We start from the raw sequence: 14665 nt of genomic DNA, 5'->3' as shown, positions 1-14665 counted from the left end.
CTAAACTATCAATCGCGTTCACTCGAGATATAGTTTTACATTTCTTTCTTAAATCGCAAAAAGAAAAACCACTACTGACCTACCTTTTAAGTGATCACACTGTAATAATCCTGACCTTCACAATTTCAAGAATGTTTTCCATTGTAATTCCACCATCTTAGTTTCTATGAGGATCATTTGTTTACATATGACATTCGTCACTTACGCAGTTTCCTGAAATGTTCTTTTCATTGATGTGATAAAGTTACCCGCGCTTTATGCAAATTTTATGAAATTGAACTCCACGGAAACAACTCTGGTAAAAACAATGGCTGATTCCACCATTCAAAATCGTCTTGGAAAATGTGAAGGTCAGGAATATCACAGTGCAATCACATAAAAGGTAGGTCAGTAGTGGTTTTTCTTTTTGCGATTTATGAATGGAATGTGAAAAACTAAATCTCCAGTGAACGCAATTGATAGTTTTGATTGTTTTTACCGATAACCGCTACGAATTTCAGCTGACAGCGACTATAGTTTTTGCACTCAAATTTTACTCTTTAACACTTGTTAAATAAATAGTTGAATAACAAAAGGAATACAGAAGAATGTACAATAAAAAGATATTTTTGTTGAATGTAAATATATATTGATGAAAGATGAATAAATTATAAATAAATGTTATTTTCAGGTGTAACAATGGAAGCTTTAACCAATCATACAACAGTTATACCTGAACTGAACTTTATGTCGTTGTTAAAAGGATTACATGCAATGGTTGTCTCTGACTGGCCACGCAAATACATCGCTGAAGATCCAGTATTATCTGTAGAAATTCTTACTGTTATGCATCGGTGAGCATGCTAATACTGCAGTATTTGAGAATAATTGATGCACAAATGAATCTATAGACTTCCATTGGTTTTTTTATTTCACAAGAAAGTAAATCAGTTTTTTTCGAAAAATTCTGTTGTTATTTATTTACCCATCGCAAACTGCAAAGCAGGTCTAGTAATTGCTTGACTCATCAATTATTCCATTATTCTATCTGTCGGAAAGTCCTTTGGTCGAAGACATCTAAAAGAGTTTTCTTGTCATCTATGAGAGGGTAATGACTTTGTATTTGGTTTGCAGTTTGATAATGTTTAGATGAAACTTGTAGGCAGTGTTTAGATCTACCATGCTGCTGTTTTCTGCTTGTTGATAGTTTGAAATTTCCCAACAATACAAATCACATCCTGGTAGGTCTTGTTTCAATTCAGGCCATCACATGTTTCATGAAGTGTCTTTCTTCAAGCTAAAAAATGCTCTGACAAGGATAATCTTCTTTACTCAAAACAAAGAGTTTACATATTGAAAAGTTTCTGATATATATTATTATTTGTTTATTAATTCTTAGTTTTTTTGTTTACAGAACATTCCTAACCAGAGAAAATCTACAACTTCATTTAGTAGCTGCTGATGTAGTAAAACAAGTTATCCTTAGTTACACAGATTTCTTAGATTCACAGAAAATCTTTTATAAAGGTACAGTATATTGTGTCTGACTTGTGATAAGGGCTATTCCATTAAAATAGAAGGGCAGAAAGGCGGAAGGGAAGTTTGTTGCTCATTTATGTATTTTGTGTTCATTTGATGTATGTAAATTTACGAAGAAAGTACATTGGTTGTATGGGGATTTTGGAAATCCCTCTCTACTCATCTACCTCCATTTTAATGGAATAGCCCTAAGTAAGATCAACTGTTTCACTTTACAAGCTCTCTCCTGACAATCAACGTGGCAAACTGGAAATCAAAAAGCAATTGATTCTAATAAAGGAAAATTTTTCATCATTCTTATTACAAAACTGAATATTTAAAAATAAATTCCAATTTTTAACCGGATTTTTGTGACAAAAATGTCGGTTATTGAATTGGGGATGTACGGCGGGCGGGCGGCAATCAAATGTTGTCCGTGCATTAACTCATGAACCGTTCAACCAAAGCTTTTAAAATTTTAATATGTTGTTACTGACAACTTAATGAAGGTCAATTTTAATAATGGCGATTTTGACTTTTACCGTTCAGGAGTTATGGTTCTTGAAAGATTGAAAAATGGAGTTTCCAGTCGTGTCCGTGCATTTACGCATGAACTGTTCTACCAAAGCTTCCCAAATTTTAATATGTTGCTACTGATGACAAAATGGAGGTCAAGATTAATAATGACGATTTTGACTTTTACCGTTCAGGAGTTATGGTTCTTGAAAGATTGAAAAATGGAGTTTCCAGTCGTGTCCGTGCATTTACGCATGAACTGTTCTACCAAAGCTTCCCTAATTTTAATATGTTGTTACTGATGACAAAATAGAGGTCAAGTTCAATAATGACGATTTTGACTTTTACCGTTCAGGAGTTATGGTTCTTGAAAGATTGAAAAATGGTGTTTCCAGTCGTGTCCGTGCATTTTCTCATGAACTATTCAACCAAAGCTTTTAAAATTTTTATATGTTGTTACTGATGACAAAATAGAGGTCAAGTTCAATAATGACGATTTTGACTTTTACCGTTCAGGAGTTATGGTTCTTGAAAGATTGTAAAATGGCGTTTCCATTCACGTTGTTGCATTTACTCATGAACCATTCAATCTAAGCTTTTCAAATTTGATATTGACGATTTTCACTTTCACGATTCATCAGTAATGGTTCTTGTGATATTGCCAGGACACAAATAAATGTTAATAAATCCGGTTTGCTGTCGTTGTACAGCCTCTTGTTTAAATCATTTGCAGAAAACTAGCTTTTTTTAAATCAAATTTTATGCATTAATCAGATAAATTTTGTAACAATCATAGGGAAATAACTCCTTTATGAAGGTTTTAAATATTTTTGTCATTATTTAATTGTATGTTTTTAGAGAAAGAATCCCCTGTGAGTACCGAAAGTAGTACAGAGTCCATGGACACCACAGATAGTAACGTTACAGTTGGAGAAGGAGGGGAATCAGGGGAAATAGAACAAGGAAAATCTCTTGTCTTTGCTGCATTAGAGGCCTGTATGTGTGTCATATCAAAACACATCCCTGTTTTGAACCCCTCTGCTCCAACAACTGGTTTCCAGGCTCCTGCACGACGTTTGTCAGACGAGTGTTGTCAGCTGATAGCTGCAGTAGTATCTGTACTAGGAGATCTGCCCAGTCTGTGTTCACCTGCAGGTAAGTAATACAGCATACATAACTAGTCTTTAAGTTACAGCTTTTATTATTACAGTGGATAATTTCTTTTCTTTAGTAACAATTTTGGTGGATTACGGAAACGTTTAATATCGTGGATACTTAGTTTCATAGTTTATTAAAGTTTGCTTTCAAGCTCGTATGAAGATTTTAATTCATGGAAAGCTTTGAATTTGTGGTTGACCTATACCTACAAAATCCACAAATAAAAATGAATCCAGAGTTTGCAGCTAATTAAAAAGGTACACATTGACCTCTCAGCACAGAAATTTGTTATGTTTTAAAAATGCATACGTAATGATTCTCTTTTAAGTCTTTCAAATAAAAACTACTCTTCATTTGATCGTAATGCAGAAATTTTATTATAACAGATAAAAGAAAAGAAACTTATTTAAAGGTATATTAGAAAACCTTTTAAAACACTTAAATACTATCTGTCTTTATTATTCCAGGTAGTACAAATGTCCTGCCTACAGTTTTGTATTTGATTACGGGTGTGTTACGAGAAATGTCTTCCAAGTCAGCCGAGAGGAAATCACCTGCTGTTGTTACCTCATGTTTATGCACGCTGAAATCACTTTGTACCTCATCATTCCTCTCTGACGATACTATCTCCGGCCGATGGTCACAGTTATTACAGAGTGCTCTCAAAACTGTTCTCAATAGTGCTAACCAAAGTAAGTCCATTTCTCCTTCAGTTTTTTACCTCACTTTGATCAAGATTTTGCATCCTCCGTTGTCTGTTTTTGAGAGCAAACATTTTTATACGACCGCAAAAATTTTAATTTTTTGGTCGTATATTGCTATCACGTTGGCGTCGTCGTCGTCGTCTGCGTCGTCGTCGTCGTCGTCCGAATACTTTTAGTTTTCGCACTCTAACTTTAGTAAAAGTGAATAGAAATCTATGAAATTTTAACACAAGGTTTATGACCACAAAAGGAAGGTTGGGATTGATTTTGGGAGTTTTGGTCCCAATATTTTAGGAATTAGGGGCCAAAAAGAGCCCAAATAAGCATTTTCTTGGTTTTCGCACTATAACTTTAGTTTAAGTGAATAGAAATCTATGAAATTTTGACACAAGGTTTATGACCACAAAAGGAAGGTTGGGATTGATTTTGGGAGTTTTGGTTCCAACAGTTTAGGAATTAAGGGCCAAAAAAGGGCCCAAATAAGCATTATTCTTGGTTTTTCGCACAATAACTTTAGTATAAGTAAATAGAAATCTATGAAATTTAAACACAAGGTTTATGACCATAAAAGGAAGGTTGGGTTTGATTTTGGGAGTTTTGGTCCCAACAGTTTAGGAATAAGGGGCCCAAAGGGTCCAAAATTGAACTTTGTGTGATTTCATCAAAAATTGAATAATTGGGGTTCTTTGATATGCCGAATCTAACTATGTATGTAGATTCTTAATTTTTGGTCCCGTTTTCAAATTGGTCTACATTAAGGTCCAAAGGGTCCAAAATTAAACTTAGAGTTTGATTTTAACAAAAAATGAATCTTTGGGGTTCTTTGATATGCTGAATTTAAAAATGTACTTAGATTTTTAATTATTGGCCTAGTTTTCAAGTTGGTCCAAATGGGGGTCCAAAATTAAACTTTGTTTGATTTCATCAAAAATTGAATAAATGGGTTCTTTGATATGCCAAATCTAACTGTGTATGTAGATTCTTAATTTTTGGTCCAGTTTTCAAATTGGTCTACATTAACATGATTAAGGTCAAAAGGGTCCAAAATTAAACTAAGTTTGATTTTAACAAAAATTAAATTCTTGGGCTTATTTGATATGCTTTATCTAAACATGTACTTTGATTTTTGATTATGGGCCCAGTTTTCAAGTTGGTCCAAATCAGGATTCCATATCAAGTATTGTGCAATAGCAAGAAATTTTCAATTGCACAGTATTGCACAATAGCAAGAAATATCTAATTGCACAATATTGTGCAATAGCAATTAATTTTCAATTGGAGTTATCTTTCTTTGTATAGAATAGTAGTTGATAATATATGTTGGAAATTTGACAGACATGACTATGATGTCATTTTCTATTTTTATTTGCCAATAACTTTATGTAAATAACTTCATTGGAAATTTGCCAATATAAAATGTTGCTGATGAAGCTTTTTTTCCTTATCTTATCTAAAATGTTTTTAGATAATGTATGTTGGACATTTGCCAGACATGACTATGATGTCATTTTCTATTTTTATTTGCCAATAACTTTATGTAACTAACTTCATTGGAAATTTGCCAATATTAAATGTTGCTGATGAAGTTTTTTTTATTGTTTTATACAATAAACAATGTATATTCACTTTTACTACCAACCAATCTTTACCATTCAGTGATAACAAGCACTTTATTTTACATTTTAATATATTATGATGTATTTAAAAGAGTAGTTATTGTTGCAAACTCCATTAGAAATTTGAATTGATATCAGTTTTGGAAAAAGGGAAACGGGGATGTGAAAAAAAAGGGGGGGGGGGGGTTGAGGGTGTTAATGCACTCAGAAGGACATCAATAAGTTTTAATACTTTAATAATTATTAGCACATGTTACACAATTCACCATTAACAGGAAGAGGATAACTTCAACAGGAAACCAGTTAGTGTTCAAACATAATATTGAGTTATCTCTCTTTATATAGTCCAAATGACATTAGATTAACATTCCCTCTACTTTCTTTTGTTTTATACAATTACAAGATCTTCACAGGGTTTAGACTACCCTCAGATCTTAGGGGATTATTCTGCCCCGTTAGAAAACATAAAAGTTGCTAAATCAAAATTACAAGATCGTCACAGGGTTTAGACTACCCTCAGATCTAGGGGATTATTCTGCCCCATGTGACAAACATAAAATGATAAAATGTTAGGAGTTATTTCACAATTTTAAACAAAGTCCTTCAACATTTTTCCTGTTTGAATAACTTGCAAAAGTTCATAAGATGAAGCTCCAAACTTTGTCATGCAGTTTGCTAATTGTTTGTCTCCTGGACACCATTTAATATTATCTACTTCTTTTGATGCCAATGATTCAGCTATTGCTGCAATGTCAATTCTTAAACGCTTGTCATCTACAAGTTTAGTCGAATAAACAGCTTCAACTACACTTTTATTGTCAATGTAAGCTTCAATTGGTATAGTCTTATGTTTTAATCCTAAAATGTCTTCAATTATTCGACGGTGATAAAAACTAGACTCTAACCCATCTTGTAAGCTTAAGGCTTCTGCTGCAATTGTTGATCTTACTACACGTTTGATTTTGTTTGCTTGCCAACTTATAGGACAGCTATTACTGTCATTATCAACTATCCAAATTACATGAGACTCTGTACTTCCAGTTCCATTACTAATATTTCCCAGAGCGGCGTCTGTTAAAACGATAATTTTCCATTCTTTTATATCTTTATTCATTTTTGGAAATGAAACTATTGATTTAATTTCCTTTAGTCTATTACTTGCTTTGATTGCTCTTATCAAATGTGCCACTGTCCCTTCTTTCAGTTTAGTACTCATGTCTATCATTTCAAAAGCCATATCAGGTCTTGAAACTTGAACAGCCCAATTTATTTGGCCAATTAACTTCCTGTACAAGGTTTGCTCACTTGTATTAAGTAAATCCTGTTTCATAGCAGCTCTTGATGGTTCTATAGTTGTATTATCTATTTTCTCCATATATGCAGAATGATCCAGAATTATGCCTTTTTTGTCCTGATGAATTTGAAATCCTACATATGAAAATGTTTTCTCTTCAATTTTTCCAGCAACAAATCTTGTCCGCAGTTTTCTCATAACTTCCTCAAAATTTTCATCCCCAGAATGAAGAAAGTCATCTACATGACAACAAATTATTCCACTTAAACGTTGGTCAGTATGTTTGACAAACACTGCCGGGTCCAGATTACATTGTTTACATCCCAAACTTAGAAGCTCTTCCCTTACACTTAAATAGAATTGTCTAGCTCCATCTTTAAGTCCATACAAACAGTGCTTTAATCTCCATATTTTTCCTTTCTCAGAATTGCTTTCTTTTGGGGGCTTCAGAAAAACATCTCTATCTAATAACTTCCCTTGAAGAAAAGCTGACTTTATATCCGTTGTTTTAACGATCCAATTCATGCTAGCAGTAATTGAAAGGAATATTTTAATCATTCCTTTTCCTACTGTTGGACTGTCTCTTTGCATAGAAAATTCTTCTTCAAAACCTCGCACAACAAGTCTTGCTTTTGTTTGATTATCTTTCGTTGTAATAACCCATCTTGTAGAAAGAACATTCTGACCTATGTCATCACATTCTTCATAAGTGTCAAAATTATGGAGTTTTGAAAGTTCTGTTTGTTTAGCAATTTCCTCATCATTTAAAAAGGAACTCTTTGTCATATTTACACCAATTTCATTCTCATCACTGTCACCTGTGACCTTTTACCACTCAACTTTATCTAAATCTACACTTTTCTTATCTTCATCAACATCATCTTGAACATTATACCAATGTTTATTTTTCCCAGTTGTTTTTCCTGCTTTACTTAGTACAGTAGCTTTAGTCCATGTGTTCGAATTAGGAAGTTTGTACTGAATTTTGTCATTTTCTTTTAGATTAGGGATTATTTTAGCCTGAATGTTCTCCATCTGAGGAATTGTTTCTTTTGATGTTGATAATAACTCAGAAAAACAATTCTTCTTTTCTTTACGGGAAACTTCATTATTTTTATTGGTATATCTAGTTTCATGAATGCCTGTTTCATTTGTATCAGGTGTTTTAATATTGTCATATTGTTCTCGAAAATTAATATCTTTAGTTTTAGTTAATCTGTTTGGTGAAACCCTCACAAATACTCCTCCATGTCGAACAAAAATTACTTTTCCATCCTGGAAAACTACTTTTCCCGGTCCTAGCCAGCGATCTTTTCCCTCTCGCTTATAAAAAACGCTGTCACCGTGATTAAATATCTGCTCTGATGCTCTTATTTTGCCACGTAGTGCTCGTCTAATGCGTTCATCAGATTCTGATTGAATGTAAGCTTTTCGAGAATCATGTAAAATATTCAAATGTTTTGCAAATTCTTCACTTGAAGTTCTTCCTTCTAAAGCGGGCAAAGTGTCTTTCAAAATGTTCGGAAGGTTAGGATTAAGTCCAAAAACAAGTTGATGACTACTGAAACCATTCCACATCTGTAAAGAATTTCTTGCCATATTTGCCCAACAAAGAAGGCTCTGATTATTCACCTGTCTATAATCTGCTTCTAGCTTCATAAGCATAGTATCAGTAATTGCATGGACTCTCTCACATAGTCCGTTTTGGAAAGGACTTTCACCAGCTGTGGTATAAACTTTAACATTTAGTATTGATGCAACCTCTCTCATTTCATCTGAGCTGAACTCACCGCCATTATCTGTTAATATAGTTCCCATAACACCAAATATTCCGATCCAATTAGTCATCATTTTCTCAATAACACCTGTTGTCTTTTTCCTATCAATAAAAACAGATACAGTGTACCGTGACCACATGTCGATCATGTGCAAAATCCACCGTCCATTCCATTGTTTTAGGTCCATTGCCACTTTTTCATTAAATTGAGATGCCATAGGTAGGGACACTACTGGTCTTGGTGGGGTTTTTGCATATCGCTTACAAATTTCACATTGTTCCTCTATAGTCAACAATTCTTGTTCATATTCCTCTTTCCATACCCCAGCATCTTTCAAAAGGGCAATTAAACGCTTCATTGGTGGGTGTGCAAATTGTCTGTGCAACTTCAGTAAGGTTGCATATCTCTTTTTCGAGTCTAACTCTTCAAGTCTCACAGCACATACATCTGCGACTGGAATTTCTTCAGTTTTATCTATTGGAATGCAGTAGTGGCCTGATGAAGTTAAATTCAATGATATATGTTGACCAAATATCTCTGCAGTATCATTTTCCAGGTCCATTTTCACACCTGCCTTTTTCATTGCTGTTCGAGACAATAAAAGTGGTATGTCCGAATCTACAACATCAGTTTTTATTGTGACATCTTTACCTGCGATAACTGCTGGCAGACTATACTCTCCAATTGATTTTAACCGTGTTCCACCTCCAAATTTAAATACCTTGTTGCCATCCTCCTTAAAAATCTTCGCTTTATCTGTTTCATTTAAAGAGTCAACATAACTTCTCATCCATAATTGTCCACAAACCGTGCTACTACATGCACTATCAAGAACAGCACAGTTTCGTGCATCTATCCCAAGACGAGTGATATCCTCACGCACATTCCCTGTAAACATGACTACTTCTTCTTCCTCTGTTATATTTACTCTCTCCTGCATATTCTCCCAGCTATGTGGACAGTTTGCCATCATATGTCGAAAAGATCCACAAGAACTACATGTCAATAATGTGCCGTCTGAACCTTTTGGATTTATACTCTTCTTTACTGTAGAGCTGCCTCCTTTTGTCCAATTTGTTTGTCCACCCCGTTGACTTTTATTAAATCCTCTATAAAAATTGCCTCTACCTCTTGAAAAGTCCCCCTTACCATTATATTGAAATGGTTTTTGTCTATTTCTAGAATACCCTGCTGCCATGAGGGCTTCTTCATTCTCAGCCAAAAAAGCAGGTTCAAGTTTAATGCTACTTATTGAGGCAGAAATTTTGTCCGAATCACACATTTCACCCTTAAATTTCTTTAGAGATCTCTTTGCTTCATCATACAATGTTGGTTTGTTTTCATAATTCATGCCTGTAAGGACTAACATTTTTTCTTCTTTTGTAATTTTTGCTCTTCTCAGTAATTTAAATGCCAATATTTCAGAGGGCAACTTCATGTTTTTCTTTTCGATTTTTCGATATTTAGCATCAAATGTTTCTACATAATCTTGAATTGATTGATTAGGACCCCTTTGAAAATCTTCAAAATCTTCGAATTTTGCAAGACTGTCAGCTAAATCATCTTTTGCAAGATGCTTGTCCATAAAAGTAATTAGTGTGGTCAAACCTGTGTCTTCCTTTAAATCATCTAAACTTATCTGATCAAACACTTTTTCTCTTATTTTTGATTCATCATCTTCAGGAAGGGATAAGGCAATTACAACACCCTGTTTTTTCTTATCTAAATCAGTTATTTCTTTCCAGGCCAAAAGATCTTGCTTGTAAAGTTCGTATGATTTCAGTTTTGCATTGTAATTGGGGGGGTTTATTTTTGTTGACATTTTGTCCACCTTTGAATTTTCTCTCCACTTTAAACTCTTTTATTATACACTCTGATGTCTTTTCTTTTCCACCACGCTCTGTTACCATTTGTTAATGCACTCAGAAGGACATCAATAAGTTTTAATACTTTAATAATTATTAGCACATGTTACACAATTCACCATTAACAGGAAGAGGATAACTTCAACAGGAAACCAGTTAGTGTTCAAACATAATATTGAGTTATCTCTCTTTATATAGTCCAAATGACATTAGATTAACAGAGGGGGGTTAAATTTTTCTCATTTCAGATTTCATAAATAAAAAGAAAATTTCTTCAAACATTTTTTTTAGAGGATTAATATTCAACAGCATAGTGAATTGCTCAAAGGCAAAAAAAAATTTTTAAGTTCATTAGACCACATTCATTCTGTGTCAGAAACCTATGCTGTGTCAACTATTTAATTTTAGATTTAAATAAGTTTGAAGAAGAAATCTTTAATTGATTTGTAAAATCTTGACATTTGTTTTGTGTAAAAAAACCCATGTAATGTCAAAAATTTGATCACAATCCAAATTCAGAGCTGTATCACGCTTGAATGTTTTGTCCATACTTGCCCCAACTGTTCAGGGTTCGACCTCTGCGGTCGTATAAAGCTGCGCCCTGCGGAGCACCTGGTTTAGTATAAACTATATACACTTAAATCTGTTGTATGTTTTCATCTTTTAATTATTTATTGAATGTCTTTTGAATTCTGAAATTGGTGTGGCTTAAAAAAATAGGCAGCTGATTTTTATAATAAAATTGAGAATTGAAATGAGGAATGGGTAAAAAAAACAACAACCCAACCAAAGAGCAGATAACAGACAAAGGCCATCAATGGGTCTTCAATGCAGCGAGAAAATCCCACACATTAAAATGAGAGAATACGTAAAGGACTGAAGATCAATGGCAAAAACTGTTCTTAGTTTTGTGTGACATTCTTTTTTTCCTGGAAAAAAAAAAACACAAATAAAAGAAGATTTATGCGTATGTTGTTTGTTATAAATCTTCAAACTCAGCTTTAGTTGATTCTATTGAAGCGCATATAATACTGTAAGTAAACTAATTATTTTGTTTCATGATGTACATGTATGTAATGTTATCCTCTATCTTATATACTGCAGTTCTTATTGGATTTGGTTTAAAATTAATGGCTAAAAAATCCTAACCCTATTTTTCATCTTTTACAGCTGAAGAGAAACCAGCCATGGATGATGTGACTTTATTAGGAACTGTTACAATATTTTTATTATATGCACCTCCAGAAATTGTTGACTGTATGGATATCAGGAATCAATGTCTTGATATGTTTCTAAACACCTGGGCCTCACATATATATGAGGTATGCATACTTATTCTTCTCATCTATGTGGGGTAAATTAGGAATCATAATATTGGACTTAGAGTTTAAATATAATTCTGCATTAATTGTAACTTTTATTTATAAATAAGGAGGTGTTGTAGTATTGCCAATGAGGCAACTTTCTACCAGAGACCAAATGACATAAATACTACCAACTTTAGGTCATTGGGCAGCCTTCAACAATAAGCAAAACAAGTAAATTTTGGTTTTATTAAATACCCCATACCATCTAGTTTTATCAAAAGGAAGACTCATGTTGGTGTACTAAATGGTATTGGTTCTACTTCTAGTAAGTAATTTTGATGGTAATTATTTATTTGCAACCAGGGTTTTTGGTTATTATCTTGAATATTATTATAGATAGAGATAAACTATAAACAGCAATAATGTTCACCAAAGTAAGATTTACAAATAAGTCAACATGACTGAAATGGTCAGTTGACCCCTTTAGGAATTATTGCCCTTTATAGTCAATTTTTAACCATTTTTCGTAAATCTTAGTAATCTTTTACAAAAATCTTCTCCTCTGAAACTACTTGGCCAAATTAATCCAAACTTGGTCACAATCATCTTTTGGGTTAGTAGTTTGAAAAATGTGTCCAGTGCCCCGCCTAACCAACCAAGATGTCCGCCATGGCTAAAAATAGAACATAGGGGTAAAATGCAGTTTTTGGCTTATAACTCAAAAACCAAAGCATTTAGAGCAAATCTGACATGGGGTAAAATTGTTTATCAGGTCAACATTTATCTGCTCTGAAATGTTTAGATGAATCGGACAACCCGTTGTTGGGTTGCTGACCCTGAATTGTTAGTTTTAAGAAAATTTTGCTGTTTTTGGTCATTATCTTGAATATTATTATTGATAGAGATAAACTGTAAACAACAATAATGTTCAGCAAAGTAAGATTTACAAATAAGTCAACATGACCGAAATGGTCAATTGACCCCCTTAGGAGTTATTGTTCTGTATAGTCAATTTTTAACAATTTTCATAAAATTTGTAAATTTTTACTAACATTTTCCACTGAAACTAATGGGCCAAGTTCATTATAGATAGAGATAATTTTAAGCAGCAAGAATGTTCAGTAAAGTAAGATGTACAAACACATCACCATCACCAAAACACAATTTTGTCATGAATTCATCTGCTTCCTTTAATATTCACATAGACCAAGGTGAGCGACACAGGCTCTTTAGAGCCTCTAGTTTTTGAGTTTCTAGGACTTTAACTGATCAGACAATACTCGGAATTCACCTTGACCTTATTAAGATTTGGACAGAAAATCGATAATCAGCTGATTGCATTTGATAGCTATCGACATCAAAAGATTAATGAATAAAGGTGTTGAATGAATTGTTAGACAAAATGATATGATTAAATGGCTTCCACTAAATGTCACATACAGAATTTATTTACCACTTTGCGAGGCACGTGTTTGAAGCAAACTTTTGACGTCTCCTCTCCTCTTAAAGATAGCTCAGAAAAGAAAGATGTTGTGACGAAAAATGTTCAAAAGCAAGAAAATTTCTGATTTAAAACTTTAATTATCCTTTGACTTTAATATACGCAATTGATTAGGAAGACTTCTTTAAAGTCGTTTGAGTGACACACGTGTTTCAAGCATAGTTTTACGTCTCACCTTTTTCATTTAAGATGGTCATTTATTCATTAAAATGTAGACTCTAAAATACGTTTGAGAGAATAGTCATAGAAACAATGGGGCAAAATCATCTAATTTAAGGGAGGTGGGTGGTAGATAAAAGGTAAATTTTAAACGAAAAATATATTTATGTTACTTGGGGAAAAATAAATTGTTTTGGCGAAAGAGTTGGCAAAAAAAATAATTGACCCAGGGGAAACCCTGTTTGCAACAATTATGTCAAATGTACAGAAAAAATGAAAAATATCTTTACATTGATATTCTTCTTGTTCACTTACAATTCTTTTTATTTTTAGATTCAACTCAAAAGTATCCAGATGTTTACTTCAGTAATACAACATTTAGGTAAAGAGCGTGCTGGTGGCTTCATTAAAGGTTTCGCTCCAAAGTTGGCGGAATATTTGTTACGTGTTAAAGACAATGTAGCTGTTGTGGATGATGAATTAAATATTGTTATAGCATCATTGGGTGCGTTTGAATCATTAGTGCCATTAGCTGATGATGATAAAAGTAAGTTATATTTCATCACATCTTTATTATTATAGCATCATTGGGTGCGTTTGAATCATAAGTGTCATTAGCTGATGATGATAAAAGTAAGTGGATGATGAATTAAATATTATAGCATCATTGGGTGCGTTTGAATCATAAGTCATTAGCTGATGATGATAAAAGTAAGTGGATGATGAATTAAATATTATAGCATCATTGGGTGCGTTTGAATCATATAATGCCATTAGCTGATGATGATAAAAGTAAGTGGATGATGAATTAAATATTATTTTAGCATCATTGGGTGCATTTGAATCATTAGTGCCATTAGCTGATGATGATAAAAGTAAGTCAATAATTCCTCACCTACTTTAGGACTATTCCATTACAGTGGAGGGGGAGGTTTGGAAGGGACTTTCAAATTCTTGCCACTACCAACATTCTTTCTTCCAAACAATGACCAAAATTTTAATAATCAAATCTCTTCTCTAACCTCTAAGGGGAAAAGGACCTTTATCTGGACTCCGGGATCGGGTGTTTTTAAGCTTGGGTTTTTGGATTGGCCCTTTCAGGATGTGAGAATTTTCTTTTTCAATTTCGGGATGTCTGGATTTATATTTATTTAAATTTCAGGACGTCGGGATTTCGTGATTTTAAGCCCAATATAATTGGGTTTGTATTGTTGATAAGTTTTCTTTCATATGTTTGAACATTTATTTAGGTATTGTTGATGAATACGTA

General features: G+C 33.4%; 1 protein-coding gene across 2 annotated transcripts in view; it reads left to right on the top strand.

Annotated features, from left to right (window-relative positions):
• LOC139515681 (HEAT repeat-containing protein 5B-like) overlaps positions 1 to 14665 on the top strand; it is a 64250-nt gene that overhangs the window by 45933 nt on the left and 3652 nt on the right. For both annotated transcript variants that reach the window (XM_071305325.1, XM_071305324.1), the window contains 6 exons: positions 671 to 833; positions 1394 to 1506; positions 2872 to 3168; positions 3639 to 3863; positions 11599 to 11750; positions 13729 to 13942. In XM_071305325.1, the coding sequence (XP_071161426.1) occupies positions 671 to 833; positions 1394 to 1506; positions 2872 to 3168; positions 3639 to 3863; positions 11599 to 11750; positions 13729 to 13942 (1164 nt within the window). The remainder of the gene's footprint in view (positions 1 to 670; positions 834 to 1393; positions 1507 to 2871; positions 3169 to 3638; positions 3864 to 11598; positions 11751 to 13728; positions 13943 to 14665) is intronic.

The sequence above is a fragment of the Mytilus edulis genome, chromosome 3, assembly GCF_963676685.1.
Source record: "Mytilus edulis chromosome 3, xbMytEdul2.2, whole genome shotgun sequence".
NCBI classification, from domain to species: Eukaryota; Metazoa; Mollusca; class Bivalvia; order Mytilida; family Mytilidae; genus Mytilus; species Mytilus edulis.
The sequence above is the reverse complement of the archived record's forward strand: the minus strand, read 5'-3'. Positions and strand labels throughout refer to the sequence as shown.